The sequence below is a fragment of the Danio rerio genome, chromosome 1, assembly GCF_052040795.2.
Source record: "Danio rerio strain M-AB ecotype USA chromosome 1, GRCz13ab, whole genome shotgun sequence".
Taxonomy (NCBI): Eukaryota; Metazoa; Chordata; class Actinopteri; order Cypriniformes; family Danionidae; genus Danio; species Danio rerio.
This window is the reverse complement of record NC_141021.1, coordinates 25697805-25713200: the sequence shown is the minus strand read 5'-3', so window position 1 is coordinate 25713200 and position 15396 is coordinate 25697805. Positions and strand designations below refer to the sequence as shown.

Below are 15396 nucleotides of genomic sequence, written 5' to 3'. Positions count from 1 at the left end.
GAGAGTAAAGTTTACATTAAAACATCAGTCTTAGGAGCTAAAAGAAGTCCTGAACCGTTCTTTGTTCAGTGCTGCATGGCACATTCCTTTGGGTCATAAATACCTTGGAATCAGGTTTCGAATCTTCCCTGGGCAAAGTTGGCTCATTTGTTGAATAAAAGCACAATAATTATGTGTCTGGTCGGCCATATTCATTACACAGAAGTGGCACTTGGTGTGGTCTTTTGCTCCTGTAGCCCATTTGCCTCAAGGTTCAAAGTGTTGTGCATTTAGAGATGCTCCTCTGCATACCTCGGTTGAAATGAGTGGTTATTTGAATTACTATTATTGCCTTTTTATCAGCTTGAACCAGTCTGGCCATTCTCCTCTGATGTCAACAAGGCGTTTGCACCCACATAACTTCTTCGCAAAAAAAAATATATATATATTATATATATTAGCCCCCCTGTTTATTTTTTCCCCCAATTTCTGTTTAACGGGGAGATTTCTTCAACACATTTCTACTCATAATAGTTTTAATAACTCATCTCTAATTGCTGATTTATTTTATCTTTGCCATGATGACAGTAAATAATTCGTTCATTCATTTATTTTCTTTTTGGCTTATTCCCTTTATTATCCAGCATATGTTTTACACAGCAGATGCCCTTCAAGCTGCAACCCATTACTGGGAAACACCCATACAATCGTATTCACACACACACACACAATACGGACAATTTTAGCTTGCCCAATTCACCTATAGCACGTCTTTGGACTTGTGGGGGAAACCAGAGCACCTGGAGGAAACCCACGTGAACACGGGGAGAACGTGTATATATGTATATGTGCAACACAAACCTTAAGCCCTAAAACACTGACTACACAAATGCAAAAACTAATTTATCCTAAATCCTAAAAGATTTAGAATTCAGCTCATGGATTACAGATTCAGTTTATAAATCAAATATAGCTATTTGATATGGTTTTGGTGGAGTTTATTCAAACGATGCACCGTAACGATGAGACACACACAAATGCCTTAAAGTTTGCAGTACACACACATTTAACTTTGCACTGTTTTTGCACGTCCACGTATGCTGATTACAGCAGTTATGAATTACAGTGATTTTATGGTTTACTTTAAAATATTTTTAACTTGTAAAACTCATTCCTGAGGTGCAGCTGATCACAGAGAGTTGGAACAGATCTTTTAATCCCAGTTTCTTTGCAAATTCTGTTTTGTACACAGGTATATGTGCTACTATGGAGACATTTTAATACGCACTTGTCAATCAAGGTCTGTGGGCTTGATTATCGAATATTTTTTTTAACACAAACTAATTTCTGAGTTTAACTATTGTTCATCAATTAAAGTAAATATTTTCAACATTTTCACTTATTAATTTAATTTATTTCCTCAATAATGAATTTATTAATTAATTTGATTCGGCTTGAATATACATTTATATTATCCATTATTTGTAAATGTTCTAGTATGAGTAAAAAAAATCTTCATTAAATATTTTCATGTTACCTGTTAAAAAAAAAGTAATCAGTTTTATTATTTACTGATCCATTAATGCCTTAAGATAGTGTCATACCGCCATCTACTGGGTGATTTTAATTTAATATCTGTACTACCTTTTATTCAATATTAAGTTAATAATTTTATAATCTAATACTGAAAAAAAAAATTGTTCATGCTTATCTGCACATCCTGGCCTCAAGACTAAAGTGTTTGTCTTTCAGTGTTTCCTTGGGCAATTTTGAAGGAAAAGAGGCTATAAAACATGGATATATGGTAAGGAAAATAATTAATATTGTCACCAATTCAGTCTCTCTCTGATCTCCGAGGCTCTGAGCTAATTTTGGAAATTCAAAAAAAAAAACGGACACAAAAAACAAAACGATTACATTTGCCTAAAATTGGAAATGAAAATTTGGTAATTTGATTTAACCAGCATACTAAGAGCACAGAATATAAAAATAAACACACACACACACACACACACACACACACACACACATTCCAAGTGTCCAAAATATAACTTAAGGTGGCAAAATTTTTTTTTTACAAAAATTCAGAAATTATTCAACAAACATACTAAGAAGCCATGGAAAATAAAAATAAAAACACAACTCAAAAGATAAAATATCCAAAATAAATAAAAAAATAGTAATTGAACAAACATTTATTTGTAAACAATACATATACAAAAACAAATATACAATATTTACACATCATTTAGCTCAAAATATGGACGAGAAAGCTGAAGAGAAACTCCCACTTCTGGATTGGGCTTATTTGCTGGCCTGAAACAAAACACAAATGAATACGTTTAAATACTTTAAACATTTAATGTAGAAGAACACAACGGACGTCTAAAATTATGTTGAGATGCTTTTATGTTCAGTACCTTAAACCAGCTGTGTTGAAGGATGTCCTCCAGATGAATCCGTTTGTCTGGGTTTATCTCAAGGAGATCATGGAGAAGATGGATTAGTTCTGTGGAAGAAAGACAAGAGGGACGTTTGATGAAAACCTTAAACATTACTATTATTAAGTCGTGCACTTTTCAAAACCACCATCTTTATTTAAAGTCTCCAATGTATTATGATTGCTAGTTTGAAAAAATGATCTTACCGCTTGACAGGTCACATCTGCACCAGATTTTCCATCTGATCCACAGCAGAGGTAAGAAAAATGGATATCTTCCGCACACCATTCTGAATAGCAATATCCCCAGAGACCATGCTGTCGCAGGATTGGCATGGTATTTCCCTTCAAAAATGTACTCAGGAGGAATGTACAAAAATGTCCCTGGAAAAAAGGAATTTTTTTTGGTCAGCCAAGTTTGCATTGGTGCAGTATCCCTGTATGCATTTAAACACAAAAAAATATGAAATAATTATTGGATTCACAACAGTCTGAAAGCTGTCTTTATCTAAGTAAAACGGAAACTGTTTGATGGAGTAACTAATAATAATCATTACTGTTAAGTTTAAAGGTATAGTCTAACAGAAATGGAAAATTCACTTGTTCTAAACTGGTTTGTTTCTTTCTTCTGTTAAAAACCTGTAACCATTGACTTTTATAGTATTTTTTTGATACTATGGATGTTAATGGTTACAGGTATTAAACTATATTCAAAATATCCCGAAAAAAGAAAGACTTAAAAATTTGTTACCACTTGAGGGTGTGTAAACAGTGAGTACATTTTCATTTTTGGTTGAACTATCCCTTTAAGAACCAAACTTTACTGTACATACCACTGAAGGTCCTGTAGTAAGATTTCTTCAAAATGGCTCCGCAGCCAAAGTCAATTAGTTTGACTTGAAATGTCTCGGTGTTGATGAGAAGGTTGGAGAGTTTGATATCCCGGTGAAAGACACCACGCTGGCAGCACACTAGCGCAGCCTGAATAACCTGCGTCATGACTGGCCTTGCGAAACTCTCACTGACTTTGCCACCTTGATTCCTCACAAAAACCTCCAAATCCTGACATGGAGCAGGATACTCGAAGATCATAATGAAATGATCACGGTAAACCTTCCAGTCCAGCAGTTGGATGATCCCTGGCTCTTTGCACCCTTTATTTGCCATCAATGTGAGGACGATCTCCAATGGAAGCATTCTGCTGTGTTGATCCTGAAAGAGAGACCATTTTTAATTTAAATTGTTTTTCAAATAAAGTAATTAAGTCCTGTCTTGAACAAATTCAAAATAATTCTGTTTTCAGTGGCGTAAAGCAAGGTTCTCCAACCTTATATACTTTTACTTTATGATTTTTCAGTACTCTTTCCACCACTGACTGTAATTATTGTTAACAAGAGATGTTGTGTTTGTGAGATTTTAACAAGAGGTTAAAACATAACATGCATTATTATACTTACATCCCATAGTTCCCAGTCGTCGCCTTTCTTGTTGACGTATTTAACTGCCACCTAATCAACAAAGCACAATGATTAGCTTGTGTAAAGATGTCACATTCTTCAGTACATTAAATCTGAGTAGACTGATTTATGAAGCACAACAAAAAAAGGATCAGGATATGATAAAGCAACAGCAACTCGCTGCGACTTTTACTTACTTGGAGATTGTCCACCAAACGCCTTGCTTCATACACGACACCGAATCCACCTGCGCCCAGTTTTTTACCAAGCACATATTGGCTGAAGATGTAGTCTGAAAATAGAACAAACAAATGCAGTTAATGTGACATTTCAGATATTTTAACATTTCTCTTTAAAAGAGGAAGATGTGTTAGTATTAAATAGAAAAAAATAATAATAAAAAAAATATATAGGCCAAATGCAAAGTACTTTATGTTAAAATTGGTTTATGCAAATTAATACATTTAAATCCTTTTTAAGGTTAACAATATAAAGGTTTGCACAGATGCAAAGTACTTGTAATGGTAAAATGATCTATGAATAAAAAAATACAATTAAAAAAAATACAATTAAAAAACCTACATTACATATGTGTTTTCATCAGGATATACCCAGCAGGCATACAACGTTATAAGACATTAATCTTTAGTTCTATTTTGATTGCGACGTCAGGTGAAGATAACTTCTTTTGAAGAAATAAACTCATTAAAGGATGGAACTTCTTGAGGGTGAGCAAATCTCTTTAAAGTAATGTGGGTACACTGAAAAAAATATTTTTTAAAGGTGACTGGCTGCAAACAATTTATATGCGTTGAATTTAAACAAACAAAATAAATTGAATAATGTTTCATTTAACTTGTTTGGCCATATAAATTGTGGGCTGAATATAAGTCATCTGCATTTAAAACATCTTTCTTATATACAGAGTTGTAAAAAACTATATTAAACAAATGAATGTAACAGGATGAGGGCATTTACCATCACTGGATCTTGGTGTCCATCTTGGTGAATCTTGGCACTTATGATCTTCAGAGTTCAGCTGTTCAGGCTTAGCACGCTTTAGGAATCTTCTCCACCACTTCTTTTTCTCCTTCGTCTTCTCCACTTTCTCTATTTCTTTGTTCTCCTCAGCAGCTTCAACAGGAGACTCATCATTTGCATGATTGTCTAGTTCCTCTGAGTTAGTTCTGCAGTTCAGATATGTTCTGAGCAGGAGCTTTTCTCGAGAGGTCAAACTGGAGTCTTTTAAAGCATAAAAACAAATTCAGTCAATGCAAAATTATTAATTTTTCTAAAATTTCAGTGACATTATAATCCATTTATAATCCGAATTGTCCATTTTTAACTAGATTTGGCCACCATTCATACTATTTTTGCAGACAGACTGAACAGATATAGACTATTACAAGACTATTGTATATTATTAATAATGTAATTTATTTAATAATTATCCTATAATTATTTTATAATTTCTCTTTTGGTTTAATTGTCCATGTACACCTTGCTTCAATATTTTTTTTTGTCCCAGCCAATTCCATATTATGATTGTAAATGTTATACATGTATTATATGTCTTTTAGTTTGGTTTTCATAAACCTTCCACAAACATTTTGATCAATGTTAGATGGGTGGGGCGGAAGTTTAAGTGTTTTGAGTTCCTTTATGTAGTAAGCTAAATTCACTGTGATAGAGTACATCCAAGAGAACTTTGATATACAGTAATATCCATCTATTTCTTGTTTTTTAGGCGATACTGTATGTGTGTGGGCTGTTTTTAATAAACTGAAAATAAAGAGTAAAAATAGAAAATGTTTTTAACCAGTTTGAGGTTTTTTATTAATCTGTTAAACACAAAAGAAGATATTTTGAACAATGTTGGAAACCTGTACCTACTGACATCTACAGTAGGAAAAACAAATACCATGAAATGTCAATGTTTATGGTTCTTTAATTCTTCAATACAAGTTCCTCTGTGTTTAACAGAAAAAAAACAAACTAGTTTATAACCATTCAAAGGAGAGTGAATGATGATTTTTGGGTGAACTATTGTTAAATTGTGATGAAAAAGGCATTAAAACTAATTACCATTTAATTTTGCAATCCCATAAAACGAATTGCTTTTTACTTTTGAATACTTTAATAAATCACTAAACTGAAATTGAAATGTGGGTATAAATGATGCTTTCTGACATGATCATGTCACTTACCATCACTGGATACTGCTGTCCTCAGTTTTTCATTCTCTTGCTCTTCAAAGGTAAGAGCTTCCTTCTTGTCTTCTTCAGGTTCATGGGCTTCACTCTTCTGCTGCTCTCGCTTTGAGCTGCTTTTCTGAAATCTGAAGAATTTTCTCCACCATTTCTTCCTATTCTTCTCCTCCACTTTCTCTATTTCCTTGTTTTCCTCACCAGCTTCAACGGGAGCCTCATCACTTGGACGAGTGTCTAGTTTGAAGATGACAGAGGAGTTTATTAAAAAACAAATAATGACAAAGTAGTAAAACAAAATGCAGTCTTTTTCACTTGCAATATATTGTGACATTATTTAAAAAAGATTTTAGTTTTGACATCAGGCGAGGGTGGGATATTGTCAGTGTTACCTTTTCGTGGGCAGTGTCAGGTGTAATCGGTTACAGACTGCTGTAATTGTAGTGTAATTAAATGACCTTTCTGCTAAAACGTATGGTAAGGGCTTACTTTTAATTTTCAGGTAATCTGAATAGTTACTTATAATGTACTTGCCTTAAAATGTGTACATAAACAGTTTTGTATAAATCAAACCAGAAAAGCAGATTAATTAACATTTTTGTTAAACAAATAAACTTGCAGAATAGTTTTCAGCTAACGTTAGGCCTATTTACATTTTCTGTATCAGGGTGATTGAACATGCTTAAGGAAAAAAATAACGAGTAATTAATTAATATAAAGTATAGATTAAGAGAAGCTGATTTGTTATGCTATTTTACCACGTTTGAATAGTTTCTTATGTTATTGACAAAATAGCTTAGCTAAGTTGGGCCCATAACTATATATATATAGGGGCTCTAACTAAAAACCTGGTTCTGGATTACAATCGGTAGGCAACTCTGCAGTTTTTGGTTTAAAATATTTATATAAAGTGAGTGGAATTTAATTAATCTTTATGTTATAATATGTATTCAAAACATGGAGTCATAATGAGTAACGTCGAAAGGCGAGGCGCGGTTACCCGCTAAACAGCAGCCCGTCGCAGACTCAGATTTCAGCGATACACCGCAGGACCATTTTGAGCTTTACATACCATATGAAGGGGATAGCCATTATATGTGAATTGGTGATGATTTAAGTTTTAATAGTCTATGTTGTAAAACAAATATACCTTTTCAACAGTACTTTATTAAGTTGATTTATGACGTTTTGACCCCCCTCTCTTTTTCCCGCTTTGCAGACATTACTTACTCAGTTGTTGCTGGTGACCCGAGGTGCTCTTTGCATGTCCTTTAGGACATTTAAACAAAGATCCAACTTTCCACAATTTTCTCTTCGTTCCCTCGCCGGCAACAGGAGTTTCAACAGGAGTTTCTGGACGATCATCCTGGACCTCCATATCAATGCCAGGGTTGGGTGGTGCAGGTGCAGTGGAATGGGGTTCCTGCACCTCTACCATTGGATGTACTCGATAATGTCTAAAAAGCCTCATCGTTTAATCAATCGCTAGATAATCGACAATAATAAATCAGAAATAAATCTGCAATCACTACTGCTCGACTACTGTACACCAACTGATGGAAGCTGGAGGTGACCTACAGCATATGCATTCTAGAACGAGGGTTCTAAAATTGACGTCACGAAGCGCCTGCACTTACAACTTGTTGGACAGTAACTTAAACTAAACCAAAAAACAACAAACAAATATTAAAAAATATAAATATGTTTAGGGTTTAACATTTTTCACTGACACGCAACTAGGCACGGCCGACAAAGAAATGTAAAACTATTGCAAATTACAATGTTTAAAGCTAGAATTTTTAAAATAAATAAAAAATGTAGCCTATAATTTTTTTTAATGCAAATTATAATTGCTTGCTTTATAATACACCTATTTTTTTGTTATGTTCTGTACTCATAAATACAAAATGCAAACATGTTTTGCTGAATTTATACAAGAGATTAAGAAGTTATTTATATACAATTCCATATTCTTAACAAGACAGCGCTCAAAACGTCCTACAATTTAATTTACAAAACTTTTTTTTTTGTTGTTGTAAAAATATACATATATAAATTACAATTAGGGTTAGGCATAGGCAGAAAAAAACGACTGAAAGCCAAAAAAAAAAAAAAAACATTTTAGGGAATTTTGAAATCAGACTGGACGCTTTTTTGGTCCCAAAAAGAGGGCATATCCGGGGAAGATGACGTTGGCCTAAAACTATCCTATCCACTGTCGTTTATTAAGAAATTTTAACGTGACAAAAGCTAGGCTTATAGCGCTCAGCAATGACGATTTTAAGGGAAATGTGGAAAAAAAAAATTCATAATATCTATACAGGCATATGCATCATTTTGTAATATTTTTGTTACACAAAACATTTTCTAAAATGAATGTTAAGTCTAGTTTTGCGTTTATCTTTATAAAATACACTATATTTTTTGCCAAATGACAAATTATTTATAAAGTGCCTTGTAAATAAAGTGATTGTAAAGCCAGATTTTTTAGGATCTTTCACCTATGGTCTTAGCTTAAATACAAGAAGTACTGTACTAATATATGTATTATATTATAAAGTAATATACTATAATATAACGCACAATAATTATTGTTCTATTCTGAGTTTTTAGTTGTAATATCATAATCGTATTTTCCTTGCTCAGATACTGATAAGATTAATCTCAGATGCTAGACACAGAAATAAATCTAGCAATAAAGGAACACCTCGAGGAAATTCCAGCAAGAGCTGAGGGATATAAAAATGTAAACTAAAATAAGATGTAACTTGTGGTGTCCGAAATTCTTTTTTTCTTTACTTATTAGGTCTGTCTGTTTAACAGTGATGTAATATGTTAAAACTACTAATATGCACAATATATGATTTTGCTAAATTGTAACACCATTGAATTGTCGACTGGAAAAAAGCTGCTCAAATTATACTAATTGGTCAATTATTTGGAGAGTCGTGAGAATGCTTTAATTGAGGGTTAATATTCAAGGGTTTAGCGACTGGTAATTTGACTGGTCACTGAAATTTGATTTAAAACAAAAACTTATTTGATCAATGTCTTAATGTGATGCTAGATTGAGTTTGGCCTGAAAAAGCAGACAATACTGTTAGTTTTCCTGAAGGCTTTTGAAGACAAGAACGAGTTGGACATTTGTCTGGGGGCTTTGAACGTGTGGTGAAAAGGTGTAATAGTACTGCATCTAATTGGCAAAACTGTTGTAATGATCAGCCATTACTTTTGTTACAAAATATTTATATTTTAAAAAGTAAAACAGAAGCTTAGTGTATTCTTCGTCTCACATTAACTGTAGGTACTCTAGTTATTTACTTGCAGATAGCCACATCCACTAATCTTAATTGCTGACAATATGTAGAGAAGTAATTTATGATCCCTTTTGTAATCATTTATTTAATCAATTATATTTAACTCAAAGCAATTTATACATGTTCCGGCAAAATAAAAAAGACAGTATTCAACTAACTATTTTGCAGGCTTTTCAAATGGTTTCCATGATAAACTTTGCTATGTAGCAAAGTCCTGAGGTATATAATTACATTTCTTAAACTTTTGTTTAAAGTATAACATTTCAAAAATTAATCCCACAAATAAAACCATATTAAGCTAAAATGCATTGTGTGGTCATTGTAATGGTTGATACTTTTCGGATAAACTCAGCTCTACAGTTTAGTTCCAACCCTAATTACACATACTCGAGTAAACTAAATGAGTGTTTTAGGCTTGAACTAGGGTTGGAACTAAACTCTGCAGGACCGCAGCTCTCCAGGAATTGGGTTTGACACTCATGCTCTATAGTAAAGCAGCCTGAAGAGTTCAAAAACTTCAAGCTCCACTTTAACAGTACAACCAATTTCAATAAACGTAGCACAAATGTTTGACTGCCAAATTTGCTATTTTCGACTAGGAATATGAAATTTTACACAAATCGAAAAGAAAAAAGATCTCAGCACACAAAGGCTCAAATTTACATGTTTATTGACACCAGCTGTTTGTGTTGGGAGTTTTAGACAGACTCCTGGATGGGGGGCTCATATCCGTCAGCTCTCTCCACCTTGGCCCCAGTGTCGCCCTCTGCAGGTTTAGCAGCAGCACTGGTGGATCCACCCTCACCATGCAGCTCCATCAGCTTACCAACTGTACAACAAAAATAATTTAGTCTTAGACAAACAGAAAAGCATTATTATCCTTAAACCCAACAGTTTAAAATGCAAATTATGAAAATATCCCCATATATAAAAACAAAACATTGCTATTAAAGGGTTAGTTCACCCCCAAAGATGTATTATCCCAAGATTCTCACACCAAAGGAATGCTAAAGGTCAATGTCAAATATATTTGTTTTTTTTTCCTACTATGGCAAGAAGTAACTGTTTAATTAAAAAAAGAATTAGCAGTCAAAAAGAAAAATGCACCCATTCACAAGTGCATTAAATGGCTCAGAGAGCATATAGCAAATCCATGCGTTTAAGTAAGAAAAAGACCCATATTTAAACAAGTAACCTCCAGCAATTGGCAGTCGTAGTCTTTTGTGGTGCATTTAGCACAACCAACTGGATAGGACTGTTTATTTTTACATCAAGAGCAAAGCATATGCACAGATGTGAAAAACTGAAATGCAGAGGATACAAACAAAATGCAGAGAGATCCAGATGGTAGGGTTAGTCACAGCAAATCCAATGAATGAAGTCCACTCGCCAAATATGACACCAAATGATTTAGAGTTCTTTCTATGAACATTGCTACAAAACCTTTGCTACTGGAAAACTTTATTCATTCCCCAGAGCCATATGAGGCCCTTTTAATTATGGATGAATGTGCATTGTTGGACATGTTTTGGACTGCTGAAAAAATGAACACCAGTTGCCATTGTAGGGCAGAAAAGGTCAAATATAATTTTCATAATAAATATGACAGAAAGCCATGTACATGCAGAATGCCTTGAGGTTGAGTAAATCCTGAGATTTTTTTAGGTAAACTAACACTTTAAAAGAACCTAGACAGACCATGTGTTTAAATAAGTGACTTACGCTCAAATTTGGGCTTTTTCAGCATCTTAACCTTCCTGACGTAGACGTCATGTAGAGGATAGATGGATTGGCAGGCCTTTTCAATGTCCTTGCCAACACTGTCAGGAATCCTGTGCAACAGAAGAGGAAAAATAGTTTTACACAGATTCATAAAAGGTTATTATTTAGGTTAAGAGTAATTAAAAGTTGACTCTGTCCAACAGTAGCAGCAGCTAAAGCTTTAACTAGAAAATGTTAAGAAACTGTGACCACTTAATCTCTAGATCAGTCAAACTGAATCTAAAAACACCATTTCTAAAGGACCAACTGACTGCAGTTTAAATGTGAACACACCCACCAATAATCCACCAGTAAGCCAGAGGAGCTTGATTCGCCAATTTAGTAGTTAAATTAAGGCTGAACTGTGCAGACCTGACTATCCTGACTACAGATGAGGAGAACATTATACGTACAGCTTGTTGACCACCTCCTTGAGGTCGTTGGTCTGGACCTCACGGGTCATGATTTCCATCATCTTCTTGCGGATCTGACGGACCTGCTGGTGCTGTGCATAGGAGGTTTTTCTGATCTGGTTTGTGCGCTTCTTGGTGAAGCCCACGCAGAACAGGCGGAGGAGATATCCATCAGTGGTCTTTACGTCAACGTGGGCCTCAATCATTGTCTAAAAACAAAACAAAAAAAACATTAGCAATTTGAATAAACTCATTTTGTTCCAATAAGAAAAATGCATAGAACAGTCTTAAAACTTTAAGGTGTAATTTAAGGTGAAACTTGGGACATGATTTTAACATTTTTGCAAGAAAAAAAATAAACCATTGCTGCTGTTAAATTGCACACTAGCCGTTTTTTAAGGTATGCAAAATGTTAGGATGCTGAAAATGACATCATGCACTGTGGTCTTTTTATATGCAAAATTTCAGATTAAATAAAAAGAAAATACATACTATATTTGGTTTTCCTGCAATACCACAAACACAGATGTGCAGTTTTAATCCAATAGAGTTGGCAATTCACATATATTAGCTTCTATTGGCCACAGCTCTTCAATTGATTTAGCAGTTTACTAAACTTTACTTCAGATCACAGAGAAACAAGACTTCTCTGCTCATGATTTCTGAAGACTAAAAAACACAATCTAATACACATAAATGAAGTGAGTGAAGTGTACAGCGAGTCACTTTAACGATTTAGAAGGTTTTGGAAAGGCAGATTAAATACAAAGTAACAATAAACTAGCAAACGTCACTAAGCTCAATATAAAAGTCTAGAGAGAAATACAATACCTTGAATTATCACTTCAAAATATAACTGTACTGATCTACACTTTTAACTCTTTTTACCATCTCAATTTGAAGATACCATTATATTGCAAAAGCAACAAGCTTGCACAAGTGAAATTACATAAGCCACTACTTGAAAAAAACACATAGCAAGCTCAATAAGGGCATCTTCAAACAGGCTCAGAAAAATCAAGTCAAAGTTTAATGGAAAAATCAACTGATGTTTGTCAGCATAAAAGGGTATTTTTTTTTCTTCCCCAATGCAAGTAACATTGAATGCCATGACTTTAAATTTACGACATGCATTTAAATTAAGGGAGAAAAAGAAATCCACCTTTTAAGCCCAGAAAAATAAATAACCTGTACAGTTTTCCCTCTTTTACCTGCCACTTCTTGACCATGGAGCACATCTTGTCACGAGTGAGGTCCATGCCGTGGAAGTTGGTGAGGCAGTTCTTGCCCTGCACGTCTTCTGTGACCAGCTTAAATTTGCGGAAGGCCACCTCGTCGTTCTGCAGATCAGCCAGACTGACCTCGAACACACGTCCCTTCAGACCATCAGAGGCAATTCCTACATTACAGAGACAATGAGTGTTAGAGTTTACATGGACCTAATGGCAATGTGTTCATTCCACTGTGGTGAACCCTGAATAATAAAGGGACAAAACCGAAAAGAAATTAATGAATTAATGATGGCAATGTCAGGTGATCTCATGACAGCAATCACGATATTTCATCCGAGACTAAAAATACAGTCATCATGTATTGCCACTGGAATCCAGCACAAAGTTTGATTTGTATTAAACAATTGGGACACAACATTCATTAAAGTATATTTGATAGGCTGCTTTGAAACAATAATTATTGTAAAAAGTGCTTTACAAAAGGTGCACATTACAATCAAAGTAAGCTAAAGTTCCAGTCAAATACAAGTCATCATATATAAACATGCAATTTTATTAACATGGCACCTAATTTTCAACAAGATCTGCCCTTTCCCATCAGGGTTAACAATGCATCCTAAAGCTGTGTGAAAACATATAAAGATGGTAAAAGAACTTACTGGTTCCCTGAGTCCTGGTGACCAAGGTCTTGCCCAGGTTGCGGATGTTGAACATGGCTGGTGCCTTGACATCATACCAGTCCTTCTTGGAGAAAGGATCCACACTGCAAGAGAAAACACACTTGTCAATAACGTTACAATTCTGAGAGTCATTTAACAAGCTTATGTTTCAACGAAGCCTCAATATTACATCAAGAAATTTAACAAATATTATGTAATGTCTTAAATGCTTCATAACACCTTTAAGCCTGTAACACATGGGTCACTAGAAGTCTATAGTCAGTAGAGTAACTTAAGTTAGCGCTTTCAATGGCCCATAATGCTAGAGACATCAGTCTGCCGTGCGTATTTTTGACCAAATGAACGCTTTAGAATATTTGTAAAACGAGAACATTAGAAAACAGCGGTAGCTTTTACCGAGCTCTAAACTTAAGTTACTAAAGCACGCATAATACAAGGGCCGCCTATGAGCCAGTGTGACTAGCATAACCGCTACACAAGATCCTCTCTATATCGATAACATCCTTCACCCATACAAATCAAATGTCCTCCAGTATCACTTATTACACTGTATAGACACAACTGAAAGACTCATTTGCGACTTACATCTTCTTTTTGGCACCTTTTTTGCCACCTTTGGTCAGCCTCTTATTTTTGCCGACTGCCATGTTGAACACAGGGAGTAAAAGAGGAGGAAGTGAGGAAATACCGCGAGAGTTAAAGATACAGCGGGACTAGGCAAACCCCGCGAGATTTCACAAACCTCGCTGTGCTAAGCAAAACTGCGCCTTCTGGTGTTTACGTGTATTATTTCACTTCATCATTTTTAGACGTTTGTTTGTTTTTTTGATTAAGTAACTTTCATGTTCAAAACTTCTTGTTCACATTTTCCTCGTCAAGAAAAATGATTATTTTTAAAGCGTTATTAAATCAGTTAATAATAATGGGTGAGGCAACATGTCATATATGTATGGCTACTGCCTAAGTATCCTTCATTTTAACTACCTTATATATGCATTGTAAGTTACATTTAGCTGTCTAAAGTAAAAAAAAAAAAAAAAAAACTTTTATAAACATTTTGTGAAACAACAGGGTCACATCATAACAATTGACTAGATAGCTGAACTGAAAAAAATTGTGAACATTGTACATTTATGTTTAATACCCTAATTAAAGATTTTTTTCAGGGTGTCGGAAATCTTTTAAACTGTAGAAACTTTTAAAAAAATTATTAAATACTTAACTGGTAGTCTGTAGTAACACTGAATAATGTATTTTTATTTTTTTTTAAAATACTAGCGGGCAACCCAGTGGCACAGGGTAGCAATCTCGCCTCAAAGCAAGAAGGTTGCTGGTTCGAGTCTCGGCTGGGTCAGTTGGCATTTTGTTTGAAGTTTGCATGTTCTCCCCATGTTCACATGGGTTACCTCCGGGAGCTTCGTTTTCCCCCACAACTCCAAAGACATGTTTCCCAGTGATGGGTTGCAGCTGGAAAGGCATCCGCTATGTAAAACATATGCTGGATAAGTTGGCGGTTCATTCTGCTGTGGTGACCTTGGATTGATGGAGGGACTAAGCTGAAAAGAAAATTAATGAATGTATACAAATAGTTTTATTATAGTAGCAAGTCTACTTTGCAGTATATAGCAACATTATACTGCATTGGATTTGCATTGGTTTCAATGGAAACTGCTCATGCTACTATTTTACACTACCATTAAGGTAAGGGGTTGAATTTAAACAAACAAATGTAGTAATGTTCAACTTATTTTGTTTGTTTGAAAATCAGCTTATAAAAATAGTTTGCAACAATTTGCAATGAACCACTTTTTCAGTGTATTTCAAAGCATTATTTTTCATCAGACATTTAGAAATCCAAGAACAAAGCTTACATTTTGTTCACTCACAATAGCTGCACAAGTAAAACTTTG

The 15396-nt window shown here is 34.5% G+C and overlaps 2 protein-coding genes across 2 annotated transcripts; both read right to left on the bottom strand.

The window, feature by feature from the left end:
• Nucleotides 1–2156: 2156 nt before the first annotated feature.
• Nucleotides 2157–8780, bottom strand: LOC137490007 (serine/threonine-protein kinase pim-1). Its single transcript, XM_087237233.1, has 9 exons — nucleotides 7314–8780; nucleotides 6084–6320; nucleotides 4855–5118; nucleotides 4074–4168; nucleotides 3877–3927; nucleotides 3253–3631; nucleotides 2627–2803; nucleotides 2400–2488; nucleotides 2157–2295 (listed from the first exon to the last, which is right to left on the bottom strand). Exons 1-9 carry the CDS (start codon nucleotides 7552–7554, stop codon nucleotides 2284–2286), a joined length of 1545 nt encoding a protein of 514 aa, XP_087093359.1. The 5' UTR covers nucleotides 7555–8780; the 3' UTR covers nucleotides 2157–2283.
• A 678-nt stretch (nucleotides 8781–9458) lies between these two features.
• Nucleotides 9459–14156, bottom strand: rps3a (ribosomal protein S3A). Its single transcript, NM_200059.3, is given in 6 exon segments — nucleotides 9459–10229; nucleotides 11123–11232; nucleotides 11575–11783; nucleotides 12786–12973; nucleotides 13466–13569; nucleotides 14072–14156. Coding segments are annotated over 6 exon segments (804 nt in total). The 5' UTR covers nucleotides 14134–14156; the 3' UTR covers nucleotides 9459–10098.
• Between the last annotated feature and the right edge of the window lie 1240 nt (nucleotides 14157–15396).

Coding starts and splice junctions, on each gene's coding strand:
- LOC137490007 (XM_087237233.1), bottom strand. CDS start 7,554: ATGAGGCTTTTTAGACATTATCGAGTACATCCAATGGTAGAGGTGCAG. Junction 6,321..7,313: donor GGGTCACCAGCAACAACTGA/GTAAGTAATGTC, acceptor TCTTCAAACTAG/ACACTCGTCCAAGTGATGAG. Junction 4,169..4,854: donor GACACCAAGATCCAGTGATG/GTAAATGCCCTC, acceptor TTCTATTTTCAG/ACTACATCTTCAGCCAATAT.